The following is a 13,597-nucleotide window of genomic DNA, read 5'->3' on the forward strand; positions in this document are numbered from 1 at the left end:
TTTCTATTATATTGAATATGTTCAGTGTTTTTGGTGGACTCTGTCTGTACTAACTCCTGTGGGTGTTGTTCAACTCAGCTCATAGAGACAGTCAGTGCAGTGGACAAGGATGAGATGGTCCACCGACAGTACTTCCACTTCAGCATCGCCCCAGAGGCTGTCAACAACCACAACTTCTCCCTGAAAGACAACAGAGGTGAGTGGCTCAAGCATTCTATTTCCATCAATGAGAAGAGCGACTTCTGTTTGGACACTTTGGCTAGTCGGCACTCCAGTACTCCAGTCAGTGAGATAGAAAACCACTGGGTATTTTTCCTTCTTTACATCAGTTCAGGTTTCTCTCCATCCAGATGGGAAGTGATTCAGCAGATCTTTGTAGACTGAAGTTTGATTTGAAGCTAGATCCCATAGAGCTCCCCACTTATTAATTACCACGGGTGTCTCTCTGGCGTCCTAGCCTCTACATCGGTGAACTGCTGCATGTAGGAGACTGAGCCTGTTGGATCAGTTTGCAGAGTTTGCGATTGCATTAGCTATCCCTACATCACACTCTGTCTGATCAGCCAGAGGAGTGGAGAGGTGTGTGTGTGAGAGAGAGAGAGAGAGAGAGAGAGAGAGAGAGAGAGAGAGAGAGAGAGAGAGAGAGAGAGAGAGAGAGAGAGAGAGAGAGAGAGAGAGAGAGAGAGAGAGAGAGAGAGAGAGAGAGAGAGAGAGAGAGAGAGAGAGAGAACCTCTCCTTCTGCCTGCCGTGTTTGGGGGCCTGGCTAGCTGGTGACTCATCCCAGCTGTCCTTAAGCTCAAAGCCCCTTCCAGTCTGCCAGTCACAGTGATGGAGGGCTGGTTAGGCGAGCTGATCAGAGAGAGTACCTGTTACATTCCATTTCAACAGATGAGGCACAGTGGTATTTATCCCCAGAGGATGCCATCTCTCATCAGAGGAGAATTACTCATCATGGGGATAGCGTTCATCAGCCTTGTTTATAAACTCCTGGATTAAAGATAATGAGAAGCAAAAGTTAATCACAGAGTTTTCACTCCATAAAAATACTTGATTAGACTTGCTTATATCCATAGAGATTGCTCAGGACCATGTGAGAAAGCTATTGTAATGACTATGATGGAGACATTCAACAGCTGCTGCGAGTAGTTCAGTCAGCAATGCCATCTTTGAACAAGCAATTACATGACACTTCTCTTAATGACATGCATCCATCAATATTTTCTTCTACAAACTTAAGCCAACTTAAGCTCTTTTTTCATCCTCTGCCATTGCTTTAATACTCGTCCCGACCGTGCCGTAATCACAAGCTACTTCCAAGCATCTCTCCTTCTGTGATGGAGGAGAATGAATGAGGGGGAATGAATGTGTTAATTGCAGTTTAATGGGATATTTTTTTTAATCCCCAGATAAAGTCATATCAGACTGTTCCAAGCAGTGCTTCAGTGACTATACAGCAGCCAGCATGGCAATGGATGGCTCTCTACCCGTTTGATCTGCTTTAATGAGAGTCAAAATGAGTGCTTTTCAGCAGTGTTTTCAAAAAGCCCACAATATGAGCAGAACAGATTACAGCCCCTCTGATTTGTTGGGTTTAAAGCATCCAAAGTATCCTTTGAAATGGACAGCTTTCCAATCTAAATGTATCTATGTATTTTCTCGTGATTTTCAGAGTTTGCGGTGTCTGTCTGAGACAGCAGGGGCTATTTAGTTTTTTCTTGCGCTATCATAACTGCGGATGTGAGAACATTTGCTAAGTATAATTTTACGAAGAAAATGTTCCTCAAAAGCGGCTTGTTATGAAGTGTTTCTGTCAGCCATACTACCTTGTAGGATATTTAAGTTCTCATGGCTTTGGACTGTGTTCTACCTCAACCCTTAAAAGATACTCTACCAAGGCAATGATAACCTTTCTTAGTATGATGTAGACCTATAATGAATAGCGCAGGATTCATAGAGCCCATTCACCCTTCCATTCTGTATGCACAATAGCCTTGTCACGAGAAACCTTTTCTGAAAAAGGTGTAGTGGGCTGAGGACACCGCTGTGAGAGAGGGAGGGAAAATGACTAAGCCACAAGCACCTAAATGAACTCGCTCCATCTCTGTTCTGAGAGCGACCTTGCACTGAGTCAGGAGAGTGCAGTTGGCATCCTTCCACCCTCACCCAGCGCCAAATAAAACAAATACAGCTACCTCCACGCAAGCTTTGATTACACTTCCAAAAGCTAATAAATGTTCACAATATTACAATAATTTAATATCTGGAAATTCACAGCTCATTGCTTTTCACCCGCGGCCATACGTCTGCCTTCTGCCTTCTGAACTCGTTGGATAAGTAAAACTCTTCGGTTATAACTATGGTCGTGTTAAGCAGTCTGTACACTACCGGAAATATCCCCCCCCCCCAGCAGAGATATTTAAAGGACCCTCTTTTCTATGTACTTATTCTACTTCGGCTCATCTCTTGTTCCCCACAGACAGCACAGCCAGCATATATGTGACCCGGAGGGGCTTCAGCCGGATGACCCAGGATGTCTACTTCCTTCCCATTGAGATCAACGACAACGGCATCCCTCCCATGAGCAGCACCAACAAGCTGACCATACGAGTGTGCAGCTGTGACAGTAAGGACACCATCCTGTCCTGTAACGTGGAGCCTTACATCCTGCCTGCAGGCCTCAGCACCGGAGCTCTCATCGCCATACTAGCCTGTATTGTCATTCTCCTGGGTGAGCATCAGCACTAAAGAAAACATCAACTTGCATTCAATCTGTTGTTGATCTAATATTTACTCATGTTTGATCTTTTTTCCATCCTGAGTGGTGCTTATTCTTAATGTTTTCAGAATAGTTTAATGTATTTATGGAACAGATGCTTGACAGAATATTAATAGTGTGCATTTTGATTATTTACACAGGCTCAATTAATTATTTAGCTTGCAATTAACACTGTTTAAAAAATGTCAGACAGATTCATACCACCTGTAATACTGTATATTTTTGCACTTCTAATCCAAATGATCTGTCAAAGCCTGGCTAATTAGGCAATGTGAAATGCTAAAGGTATTTTAAGAGCTATAAGAGCTAGAGCTTGTATGATTGACTGATATGTTTCTCATGGCAGCGATCGTGGTGCTGTTCGTGGCCCTGCGTCGTCAGAAGAAGGAGCCGCTCATTGTCTTTGAGGAGGAAGACATCCGTGAGAACATCATCACCTATGACGATGAAGGCGGTGGAGAGGAGGACACAGAGGCCTTCGACATTGCTACGCTACAGAACCCTGACGGTGCCAACGGCTTCCTACCCCGTAAGGACATCAAGCCTGAGCTCCAGTACCCAATGAGGCCTGGCGGGCACCCCGTGGCCAACAGTGTGGATGTGGATGATTTCATCAAGACCCGCATTAACGACGCGGACAACGACCCCACGGCCCCTCCCTATGACTCCATCCAGATCTATGGCTACGAGGGCCGGGGCTCCATCGCTGGATCCCTCAGCTCCTTGGAGTCGGTGACCACAGATTCAGACCTAGACTACGACTACCTCCAAAGCTGGGGCCCGCGCTTCAAGAAGCTGGCCGACCTTTACGGCACCAAAGACTCTGCCGATGACAACTCTTAACGTTCACCCATTTCCCTGACCACCTCCTTGCACCCTTTCTCTAACCTTCCACTGACTTTGTGTGGTGCTTGAAGTTTACTATAAGTATACCACAAGCATTTTTATTTATAGTAAACTTTGTTATTTGTACGTGTAAAGTATACTTGCAGTATACTAGATACCTGTTGGGGATGTTTGGTAAGGAAGGACAGAGGGTATTGAGGAGGTGGAGACAAAAGAGCGAGAGAGAGAGGGAGAAATATAAAACACATTAAAAACATTTAATAAAAACACCTCTGTGGGATGTACTGGTGTGTATGGAAAATTAAGACATGCTTAATGTTTGTGGTGAGAGATCAAATAACACTCGGTATTTCAATTTTTTATTCATTTTGTAGGTTACTACGGTTTGGGGTTGGAATGTGGGTCACAGAGAGACATGTAATTGTTGATACTGTGAATGAGCTCACAAAGAGGAGAATAAAAAATTGTTGCCTTATATCAATGAAAAAAACGATGAGAAAACAACAGCAAACTGAGACTGGTCGCTCGTGTAGCACCTCCATCTTCCTGAGGAAGATGAATTCAACAAAAACAGAGACAGTGTTTTTTCACAAATCCAGTGAAAAATCCCCCCTTTCAGCCCAATTTCACCAATGATAAATCACAAGGAAAGACCTGTGAGCTCAAAAATCGCCTTAAGTAATGGACACTCTTGCATCACAGTGCATTTTTTGCAACTTGAAAAATATATCCTAAAGCAAGCTAAAGTACATATAACGTATGTACAGTACAATGTGCAAATATGTCTCTTGAGGATCAAACGTGCGCCTATTGGTTCTTGTAAATCTCATTTTTTATTATATATTGTTATTATGATTATTCTGATTTTTTTTGTTCTCTTCATTTTTTTACATTTTTTGGGGGCGTATGTTTTTCTCCCTTGTTGAGAAAATAGCAATCTGTCCTGTCGTAGTGAATGACGCCTAATTTGTATGTCGAATTTATGGTACCTATTTGTACAATTTTAAAAGTTCTTATTTTAGTACACATGCAGATATCAGTATTTCAACATGTAAGAAAATGTTACAGCATCACCCTTATATTTTATGAACATTGTACTGTTGCTTTATTATGTGCTTCTATCTAGGAAGCGAAAAACTTTGAAATAAATGCTTTTTATAAAATGATTGATGGTGTTAATAAATCTGTAAGAGCAAAAGAGCAATCTGTTCTTTCCCTCGAGGTGATCTATGTTATGATATTGAACGGTGTCTATTGGATGATGCTGGGAGGACTTAGAGCAATAAAGGAGGTCAATATACAGTCGCAAACGGTGCCACAGAACAACCAGTGACACCATGAATATGCACACACACACGCACACACTACACACACACTGCCCACACACACACACTGCACATTCATGTATGGAGCTTTTCACTGGTATGGACCCAGGATGTCAGTGTTCCCATTGACCATTTCCTGAGATGAACGTATCTCTCCCAGGGATGCTCCATAGCGAACTTATTCAACCTCGCCAAGGGATGCTTCCCAGCTAAAGGTCAATGTGCACTTTAACACTAGAAAAGCCAGGCCTGGAGGGACTCCACTTTGAGCCATTTTGACAGCAACATTCTAACTGTCTAATAAGTACATTTCATATACAGTGCCTTCAGAAACTATTCACACCTCTTGACTTTTCCAAAGTGTAATTCATTTATTTTTATGTTTAGAAATTAATTACAAATGAAAAGCTGAAATGTCTTGAGTCAATAAGTATCAACCCCTTTGTTATGGCAAGCCTAAATAAGTTTAGGGGTAAAACATGTCTTAACAAATCACATGAGTTGCATGGACTCTGTGTACAGTACAATAGTGTTTAAAATGTTTTTTTGAATGACTACTGTACCTCATCACTGTACCCCACACATATAATTATATGTAAGGTCCCTCAGTCGAGCAGTGAATTTCTAACACAGATTCAACCACAAAGACCAAGGAGGTTTTCCAATGCCTTGCAAAGAAGGGCATCTATCTATATTTTCTGTCCTGAAGACAAAGTGTTATGTTTGGGGCAAATCCAAGACAACACATCACTGTGTACCACTCTTCAAATTTTCAAGCATGGTGGTGGCTGCGTCATGTCATGGGTATGCTTGTCAATGGCAAGGATGAGGGAGTGTTTTTATGATAAAAATAAATGGAATAGAGCTAAGCACAGGCAAAATCCTAGAGGAAAACCTGGTTCAGTCTTCTTTCCAACAGACACTGGGAGACAAATGTACCTTTCATTAGGACAATAACCTAAAACCAAGGCCAAATATACACTGGAGTTGCATACCAAGACGACATTGAATGTTTGTGCCTAGTGCCTAGTTACCATTTTTACTTAAATTGGCTGGAAAATCTATGGCAAGACATGAAAATGGCTGTCTAGCAATGATCAACAACCAACTTGACAGAGCTTGAAGAATTTTTTAAATAATAATGCAAATATTGTACAATCCAGGTGTGCAAAACTCTTAGAGACTTACTCAGAAAGAGTTAGATCTCTAATCCCTGCCAAAGGTGTTTCTAACATGTATTAACTCAGGGGGTTGAATAATTATTAAATCAAAATATATTAGTGTTATATTTTTTGTAATTGTTTTACAAGAGCTACATTTTTCTTCCACTTTGAAATTACAGAGTATTTTGCGTAGATTGCTATTTATACTCACTCTGCCATTTGTCTCTGTCGGTCATTGTAAATGTTACCTGTTTTCCTGAGAGGAATCTCTCCTACTATTCCCTGAGTACTTTATATTTTGTACTTTGGGTTCACCCTGTGCGTTTTTGTTTATGAAGATATATTTTGAGCACAACAGCGTTTGGGATTCGTCCCGCTTTGTTCTATGCTGCTTAAATAAATTCATTAGTTCTGAACCTGCGACTGCCTCCTGCCTACTCCTCTCTACACCAGGACATTGTTCTACAGTGCTTTCAGAAAGTATTCACACCCCTTGACTTTTTCCACATTTGGTGTGTTACAAAGTGGGATAAAGATTTATTCAATTGTCCTTTTTTTGTCAGCAATCTACGCAAAATACTTTCTGAAAGCACTGTAGAACAATGTCCTGGTGTAGAGAGGAGTAGGCAGGAGGCAGTCGCAGGTTCAGAACTACTGAATTTATTTAAGCAGCATAGAACAAAGCGGGACGAATCCCAAACGCTGTTGTGCTCAAAATATATCTTCATAAACAAAAACGCACAGGGTGAACCCAAAGTACAAAATATAAAGTACTCAGGGAAAAGTAGGAGAGATTCCTCTCAGGAAAACAGGTAACATTTACAATGACCGACAGAGACAAATGGCAGAGTGAGTATAAATACAGTGACAGAGTGGGGATTGGAACCAGTTGTGTGTAATGATGACGAGACAAGTCAGTGATGAGTGAAGGGCGTTTGCCAGCAGTAGGTTCGGAAGCATTTAGAAGCCCGGCGACGCTGAACGCCTGAGCTGAACAGGAGGGGAAGCGAAAGCTAAGGCTGGTGTGACAAACACAAATAATCTTTTGGTTGTGTTTATGAAGGTCTTGGGTAACATTAGAACACACTATTTTTTTCTTCAACGAACACAAAAGTATTTTCATTAGTTTATATTACCATGTGTGGAGTTCAAGGAACAGCAGTTATTCTTGGAAATATATTTTGCTTTGATTAGTGCTTTTTGAGGTCGGTTCAGTTTCGGTTAGATTAATAAATAAAATATTCTGGTTTGTGATTTCGGTTCCGATAATTATTTTTTAACATTAAAATCATTATAAAATAATGACATAAAAATTATTTTAGAGCTTTTTATTGAAAATTCCAAAGCCAAAAATAGTGAACATTCAATTGCCAAAACATTTAAAATATCCACTGTCTATGAAATAATAAACATTTTCAGTGGTGTATGTTACATATTTTTTATTTTATTACTTATTATTTTTCATTCCTTTAGTCATCCTATTTAGCTAGGCTAGCCAAGCTTAAGCATGCAGTAGAGTTGTCTGAAAAAATCATTTGACTAGTTCTTCAAAGTAGATAAGACATACTTTCACAAACTTTCACTATCCCTCTCGTAGTTGTGTACATTCCTCTCATGTCGTCAATGTGGTCTCTGTGTATCTAACCTAACGTATCAGGTGTAAAAGTGTTTTTCTTTATTTTAATAATTTTCTACATTGTAGAATAATAGTGAAGACATCAAAACTATGAGATAACACATATGGAATCGTATAGTAACCAAAAACAGTGTTAAATAAATCAAAATATATTATATATTTAAGATTCTTCAAAGTAGCACCCTTTCCCTTGTTGACAACTTTGCACACTCTTGGCATTCTCTCAACCAGCTTCATGAGGTAGTCACCTGGAATGCATTTCAATTAACAGGTGTGCCTTGTTAAACGTTAATTTGTGGAATTTCTTCCCTTCTTAATGCATTTGAGCCAGTCAGTTGTGTTGTGACAAGGTAGGGGTGGTATACAGAAGATAGCCCTATTTGGTAAAAGACCAAGTCCATATTATGTCAAGAACAGCTCAAATAAGCAAAGAGAAATGAAAGTCGATCATTAATTTAAGACATGAAGGTCAGTCAATACGGAACATTTCAATAACTTTTAAAGTTTCTTCAAGTGTAGTCACAAAAACCATCAGGCGCTATGATGAAACTGGCTCTCATGAGGACCGCCACAGGAAAGGAAGACACAGAGTTACCTCTGCTGCAGAGGATAACTTCATTAGAGTTAACGGCACCTCAGATTGCAGCCCCAAAAAATGCTTCATAGAGTTTGAGTAAAAGACACATCTCAACATCAATTGCTCAGAGGAGACTGCGTGAATCAGGTCGAATTGCTACAAAGAAACCACTACCAAAGGACACCATAAGATAAAGAGATTTGTTTGGGCCAAGAAACACAAGCTATGGGCATTAAACTGGTGGAAATCTGTCCTTTGGTCTGATGAGTCCAAATGTGAGATTTTTGGTTCCAACCGCTTGTTGTCTTAGTGAGACGCAGAGTTAGTTGTCTTAGTGTTGTTCCCCCATGACGCATCAAATCAAATCAAATTTTAATGGTCACATACACATGGTTAGCAGATGTTAATGCGGGTGTAGCGAAATGTATGTAAACATAAAGTGGCATAGTTAGGTATGTAAACATAGGTATGTAAACATAAAGTGGCATAGTTTAAAGTGGCTAGTGATACATGTATTACATAAAGATGGCAAGATGCAGTAGATGATATAGAGTACAGTATATACATATACATATGAGATGAGTAATGTAGGGTATGTAAACATTATATTAAGTGGCATTGTTTACATTGTTTAAAGTGGCTAGTGGTACATTTTTACATAATTTCCATCAATTCCCATTATTAAAGTGGCTGGAGTTGAGTCAGTATGTTGGCAGCGGCCACTAAATGTTAGTGGTGGCTGTTTAACAGTCTGATGGCCTTGAGATAGAATCTGTTTTTCAGTCTCTCGGTCCCTGCTTTGATGCACCTGTACTGACCTCGCCTTCTGGATGATAGCGGGGTGAACAGGCAGTGGCTTGGGTGGTTGTTGTCCTTGATGATCTTTATGGCCTTCCTGTGACATCGGGTGGTGTAGGTGTCCTGGAGGGCAGGTAGTTTGCCCCCGGTGATGCATTGTGCAGACCTCACTACCCTCTGGAGAGCCTTACGGTTGAGGGCGGAGCAGTTGCCGTACCAGGCGGTGATACAGCCCGACAGGATGCTCTCGATTGTGCATCTGTAGAAGTTTGTGAGTGCTTTTGGTGACAAGCCGAATTTCTTCAGCCTCCTGAGGTTGAAGAGGCGCCTTCTTCACAACGCTGTCTGTGTGGGTGGACCAATTCCAGTTTGTCCGTGATGTGTACACCGAGGAACTTAAAACTTTCCACCTTCTCCACTACTGTCCCGTCGATGTGGATAGGGGGGTGCTCCTTCTGCTGATTCCTGAAGTCCACAATCATCTCCTTTGTTTTGTTGACGTTGAGTGTGAGGTTATTTTCCTGACACCACACTCCGAGGGCCCTCACCTCCTCCCTGTAGGCCGTCTCGTCGTTGTTGGTAATCTAGCCTACCACTGTAGTCTCGTCCGCAAACTTGATGATTGAGTTGGAGGCGTACATGGCCACGCAGTCGTGGGTGAACAGGGAGTACAGGAGAGGGCTCAGAACGCACCCTTGTGGGGCCCCAGTGTTGAGGATCAGCGGGGTGGAGATGTTGTTACCTACCCTCACCACCTGGGGGCGGCCCGTCAGGAAGTCCAGGACCCAGTTGCACAGGGCGGGGTCGAGACCCAGGGTCTCGAGCTTGATGACGAGTTTGGAGGGTACTATGGTGTTAAATGCTGAGCTGTAGTCGATGAACAGCATTCTCACATAGGTATTCCTCTTGTCCAGATGGGTTAGGGCAGTGTGCAGTGTGGTTGCGATTGCGTCGTCTGTGGACCTATTGGGTCGGTAAGCAAATTGGAGTGGGTCTAGGGTGTCAGGTAGGGTGGAGGTGATATGGTCCTTGACTAGTCTCTCAAAGCACTTCATGATGACGGAAGTGAGTGCTACGGGGCGGTAGTCGTTTAGCTCAGTTACCTTAGCTTTCTTGGGAACAGGAACAATGGTGGCCCTCTTGAAGCATGTGGGAACAGCAGACTGGGATAAGGATTGATTGAATATGTCCTTAAACACACCAGCCAGCTGGTCTGCGCATGCTCTGAGGACGCGGCTGGGAATGCCGTCTGGGCCTGCAGCCTTGCGAGGGTTAACACGTTTAAATGTTTTACTCACCTCGGCTGCAGTGAAGGAGAGCCCGCAGGTTTTGGTAGCGGGCCGTGTCAGTGGCACTGTATTGTCCTCAAAGCGAGCAAAAAAGTTATTTAGTCTGTCTGGGAGCAAGACATCCTGGTCCGCGACAGGGCTGGTTTTCTTTTTGTAATCCGTGATTGACTGTAGACCCTGCCACATACCTCTTGTGTCTGAGCTGTTGAATTGCGACTCTACTTTGCCTCTATACTGGGACTTAGCTTGTTTGATTGCCTTGCGGAGAGAATAGCTACACTGTTTGTATTCGGTCATGTTTCCGGTCACCTTGCCCTGGTTAAAAGCAGTGGTTCGCGCTTTCAGTTCAACGCGAATGCTGCCATCAATCCACGGTTTCTGGTTTGGGAATGTTTTAATCGTTGCTGTGGGTACGACATCATCAATGCACTTTCTAATGAACTCGCTCACCGAATCAGCGTATTCGTCAATGTTGTTGTTGGACGCAATGCGGAACATATCCCAATCCACGTGATCGAAGCAGTCTTGAAGCGTGGAATCAGATTGGTCGGACCAGCGTTGAACAGACCTGAGCGAGGGAGCTTGCTGTTTTAGTTTCTGTTTGTAGGCTGGAAGCAACAAAATGGAGTCGTGGTCAGCTTTTCCGAAAGGAGGGCGGGGGAGGGCCTTATATGCGTTGCGGAAGTTAGTATAACAATGATCCAAGGTTTTACCAGCCCTGGTAGCACAATCGATATGCTGATAGAATTTAGGGAGTTTTGTTTTCAGATTAGCCTTGTTAAAATCCCCAGCTACGATGAATGCAGCCTCAGGGTGTGTGGTTTCCAGTTTACAAAGAGTCAGATAAAGTTCGTTCAGGGCCATCGATGTGTCTGCTTGGGGGGGAATATATTCGGCTGTGATTATAATCTAAGAGAATTCCCTTGGTAGATAATGTGGTCGACATTTGATTGTGAGGAATTCTAGATCAGGTGAACAGAATGACTTAAGTTCCTGTATGTTGTTATGATCACACCACGTCTCGTTAATCATAAGGCATACACCCCCGCCCCTCTTCTTACCAGAAAGATGTTTGTTTCTGTCGGCGCGATGCGTGAAGAAACCAGCTGGCTGCACCGACTCCGTTAGCGTCTCTCGAGTGAGCCATGTTTCCGTGAAGCAAAGAACGTTACAATCTCTGATGTCTCTCTGGAATGTTACCCTTGCTCGGATTTCATCAACCTTATTGTCAAGAGACTGGACATTGGCGAGTAGTATGCTAGGGAGTGGAGCGCGATGTGCCCGTCTCCGAAGCCTGACCAGGAGACCGCTTCGTTTGCCCCTTTTACGGCGTCGCTTAGGGTCGCCGGCTGGGATCAGATCCATTGTATTGGGTGGAAGGCAAAACACTGAATCCACTTCGGGAAAGTCATATTCCTGGTTGTAACGATGGTGAGTTGACGTTGCTCTTATATTCAGTAGTTCCTCCCGACTGTATGTAATGAAACCTAAGATTACCTGGGGTACCAATGTAAGGAATAACACATAAAAAAACAAAATACTGCATATTTTCCTAGGAACGCGAAGCGAGGCGGCCATCTCGGTCGGATCCTCCTGGAGGAGGAGGTGTGATGGTGTGGGGGTGCTTTGCTGGTGATACTGGCAGTGATGTATTTAGAATTCAAGGTGCACTTAACCAGCATGGCTTCGTAGCATTCTGCAGCAATACGCCATCCCATCTGTTTTGTGCTTAGTGGGACTATCATTTGTTTTTCACAGGACAATGACCTAAAACACCTCCAGGCTGTGTAAGGGCTATTTGACTAAGAAGGAGAGTGATAGAGTGCTGCATCAGATGATCTGGCCTCCACAATCACCCAACCTCGACCCAATTGAGATGGTTTGGGATGAGTTGGACTGCAGAGTGAAGGAAAAGCAGCCAATAAGTGCTCAGCATATATGGGAACTCATTCAAGACTGTTAGAAAAGCATTCCTCATGAAGCTGGTTGAGAGAATGCCAAGAGTGTGCCAAGCTATCATCAAGGCAAAGGGTGGCTACTTCACAGTTTTTTGGTTACTACATGGTTCCAAATGTGTTATTGCATAGTTTTGTTGTCTTCACCATTATTCTACAATGTAGAAAATAGTAAAAATAAAGACAAACCCTTGAATGAGTAGGTGTGTCCAAACTTTTGACTGGTATTGTATGTGTGTTAAATATACAATACCAGGGGGCATGACTTAAAAAATGGCAGATATTTCCATTTTAAATGCATTGGCAGGCAAAATGACTGCCTCTGCGTATTTAGTGTTAAAAAACTATGGCGAAGAGAGAGGGAATAAAATGTAACTTCCCTCCACCTGAATGAGGCTTACCACCAATTTCCCCTGGGAGGTAACTGGAGGTAAACAGAAGGATACTCAACCTCCTTCCCCTACTTGAGTCTCAAACTCCTACCCTTCCCCTACCTGAGTCTGGAGGGAGCCTGGGAATCAGCTTCTGGTGGAGGGGCAACACACTGAGAAACATTCAGTTAATCTCACATGGACCATTCTAAATTGAGTGAGAAAAGCACTGTGTGAGCCTTTTGACCTATGAATTACTGTAGTTATACACTCTAAGGTGTGTACTTCAATATCATGGTTGTTTGGGATAAATAGATATATTTCCCCAGTGCTATCATTGCCATTGGGCTATGCATTAAAATCTTAAAGCTACAATATGTAACCTTTTGGGCAACCTGACCAAATTCACATAGACATGTGAGTTATAGATCTGTCATGCTCGTTGACGCCAGGTCTAAGAAGCTGTAGACCTGTTCTATGTGCACTATTTCTATGCTTCCCGTTCTAAAATGTTGTTTTTGCGTGTTTTATTTTCGGTTTTGTACACCAGCTTCAAACAGCTTAAAATACTATATTTTTGGTTATGGAAAATATATTTCACAGCGGTTTAGATGGTACAATGATTCTCTACACAATGACTGCTTGTTTTGTCACATAAACTGAAATTAGGCAAACTATTGGCAGAACAAGTTCTGCATATTGCACGTTTAAGTGTGCAAGATTACCTTTGACCCATTTTCTTTTTAGAGCAAAAACAAGGCCAGCATTTCAAGCTGTATCCAGAATGAAGACAGCAGCAGAGTAAATTTAATCAGGGTGATATTGCTTTCGTCATGTTTGCTTTAAGCCTTAACCACAGT

At 42.5% G+C, this 13,597-nt stretch overlaps 1 protein-coding gene across 1 annotated transcript in view; it reads left to right on the plus strand.

The window, feature by feature from the left end:
- Positions 1-4,789, plus strand: part of LOC139576196 (cadherin-11-like) — a 70,010-nt gene extending 65,221 nt beyond the window's left edge. Inside the window, exons 10-12 of the mRNA XM_071401960.1 lie at positions 79-196; positions 2,478-2,729; positions 3,124-4,789. Coding sequence (XP_071258061.1) covers positions 79-196; positions 2,478-2,729; positions 3,124-3,620 — 867 coding nt within the window. The 3' untranslated portion in view covers positions 3,621-4,789. The remainder of the gene's footprint in view (positions 1-78; positions 197-2,477; positions 2,730-3,123) is intronic.
- Positions 4,790-13,597: the final 8,808 nt, after the last annotated feature.

Source organism: Salvelinus alpinus, chromosome 5 (genome assembly GCF_045679555.1).
Source record: "Salvelinus alpinus chromosome 5, SLU_Salpinus.1, whole genome shotgun sequence".
NCBI classification, from domain to species: Eukaryota; Metazoa; Chordata; class Actinopteri; order Salmoniformes; family Salmonidae; genus Salvelinus; species Salvelinus alpinus.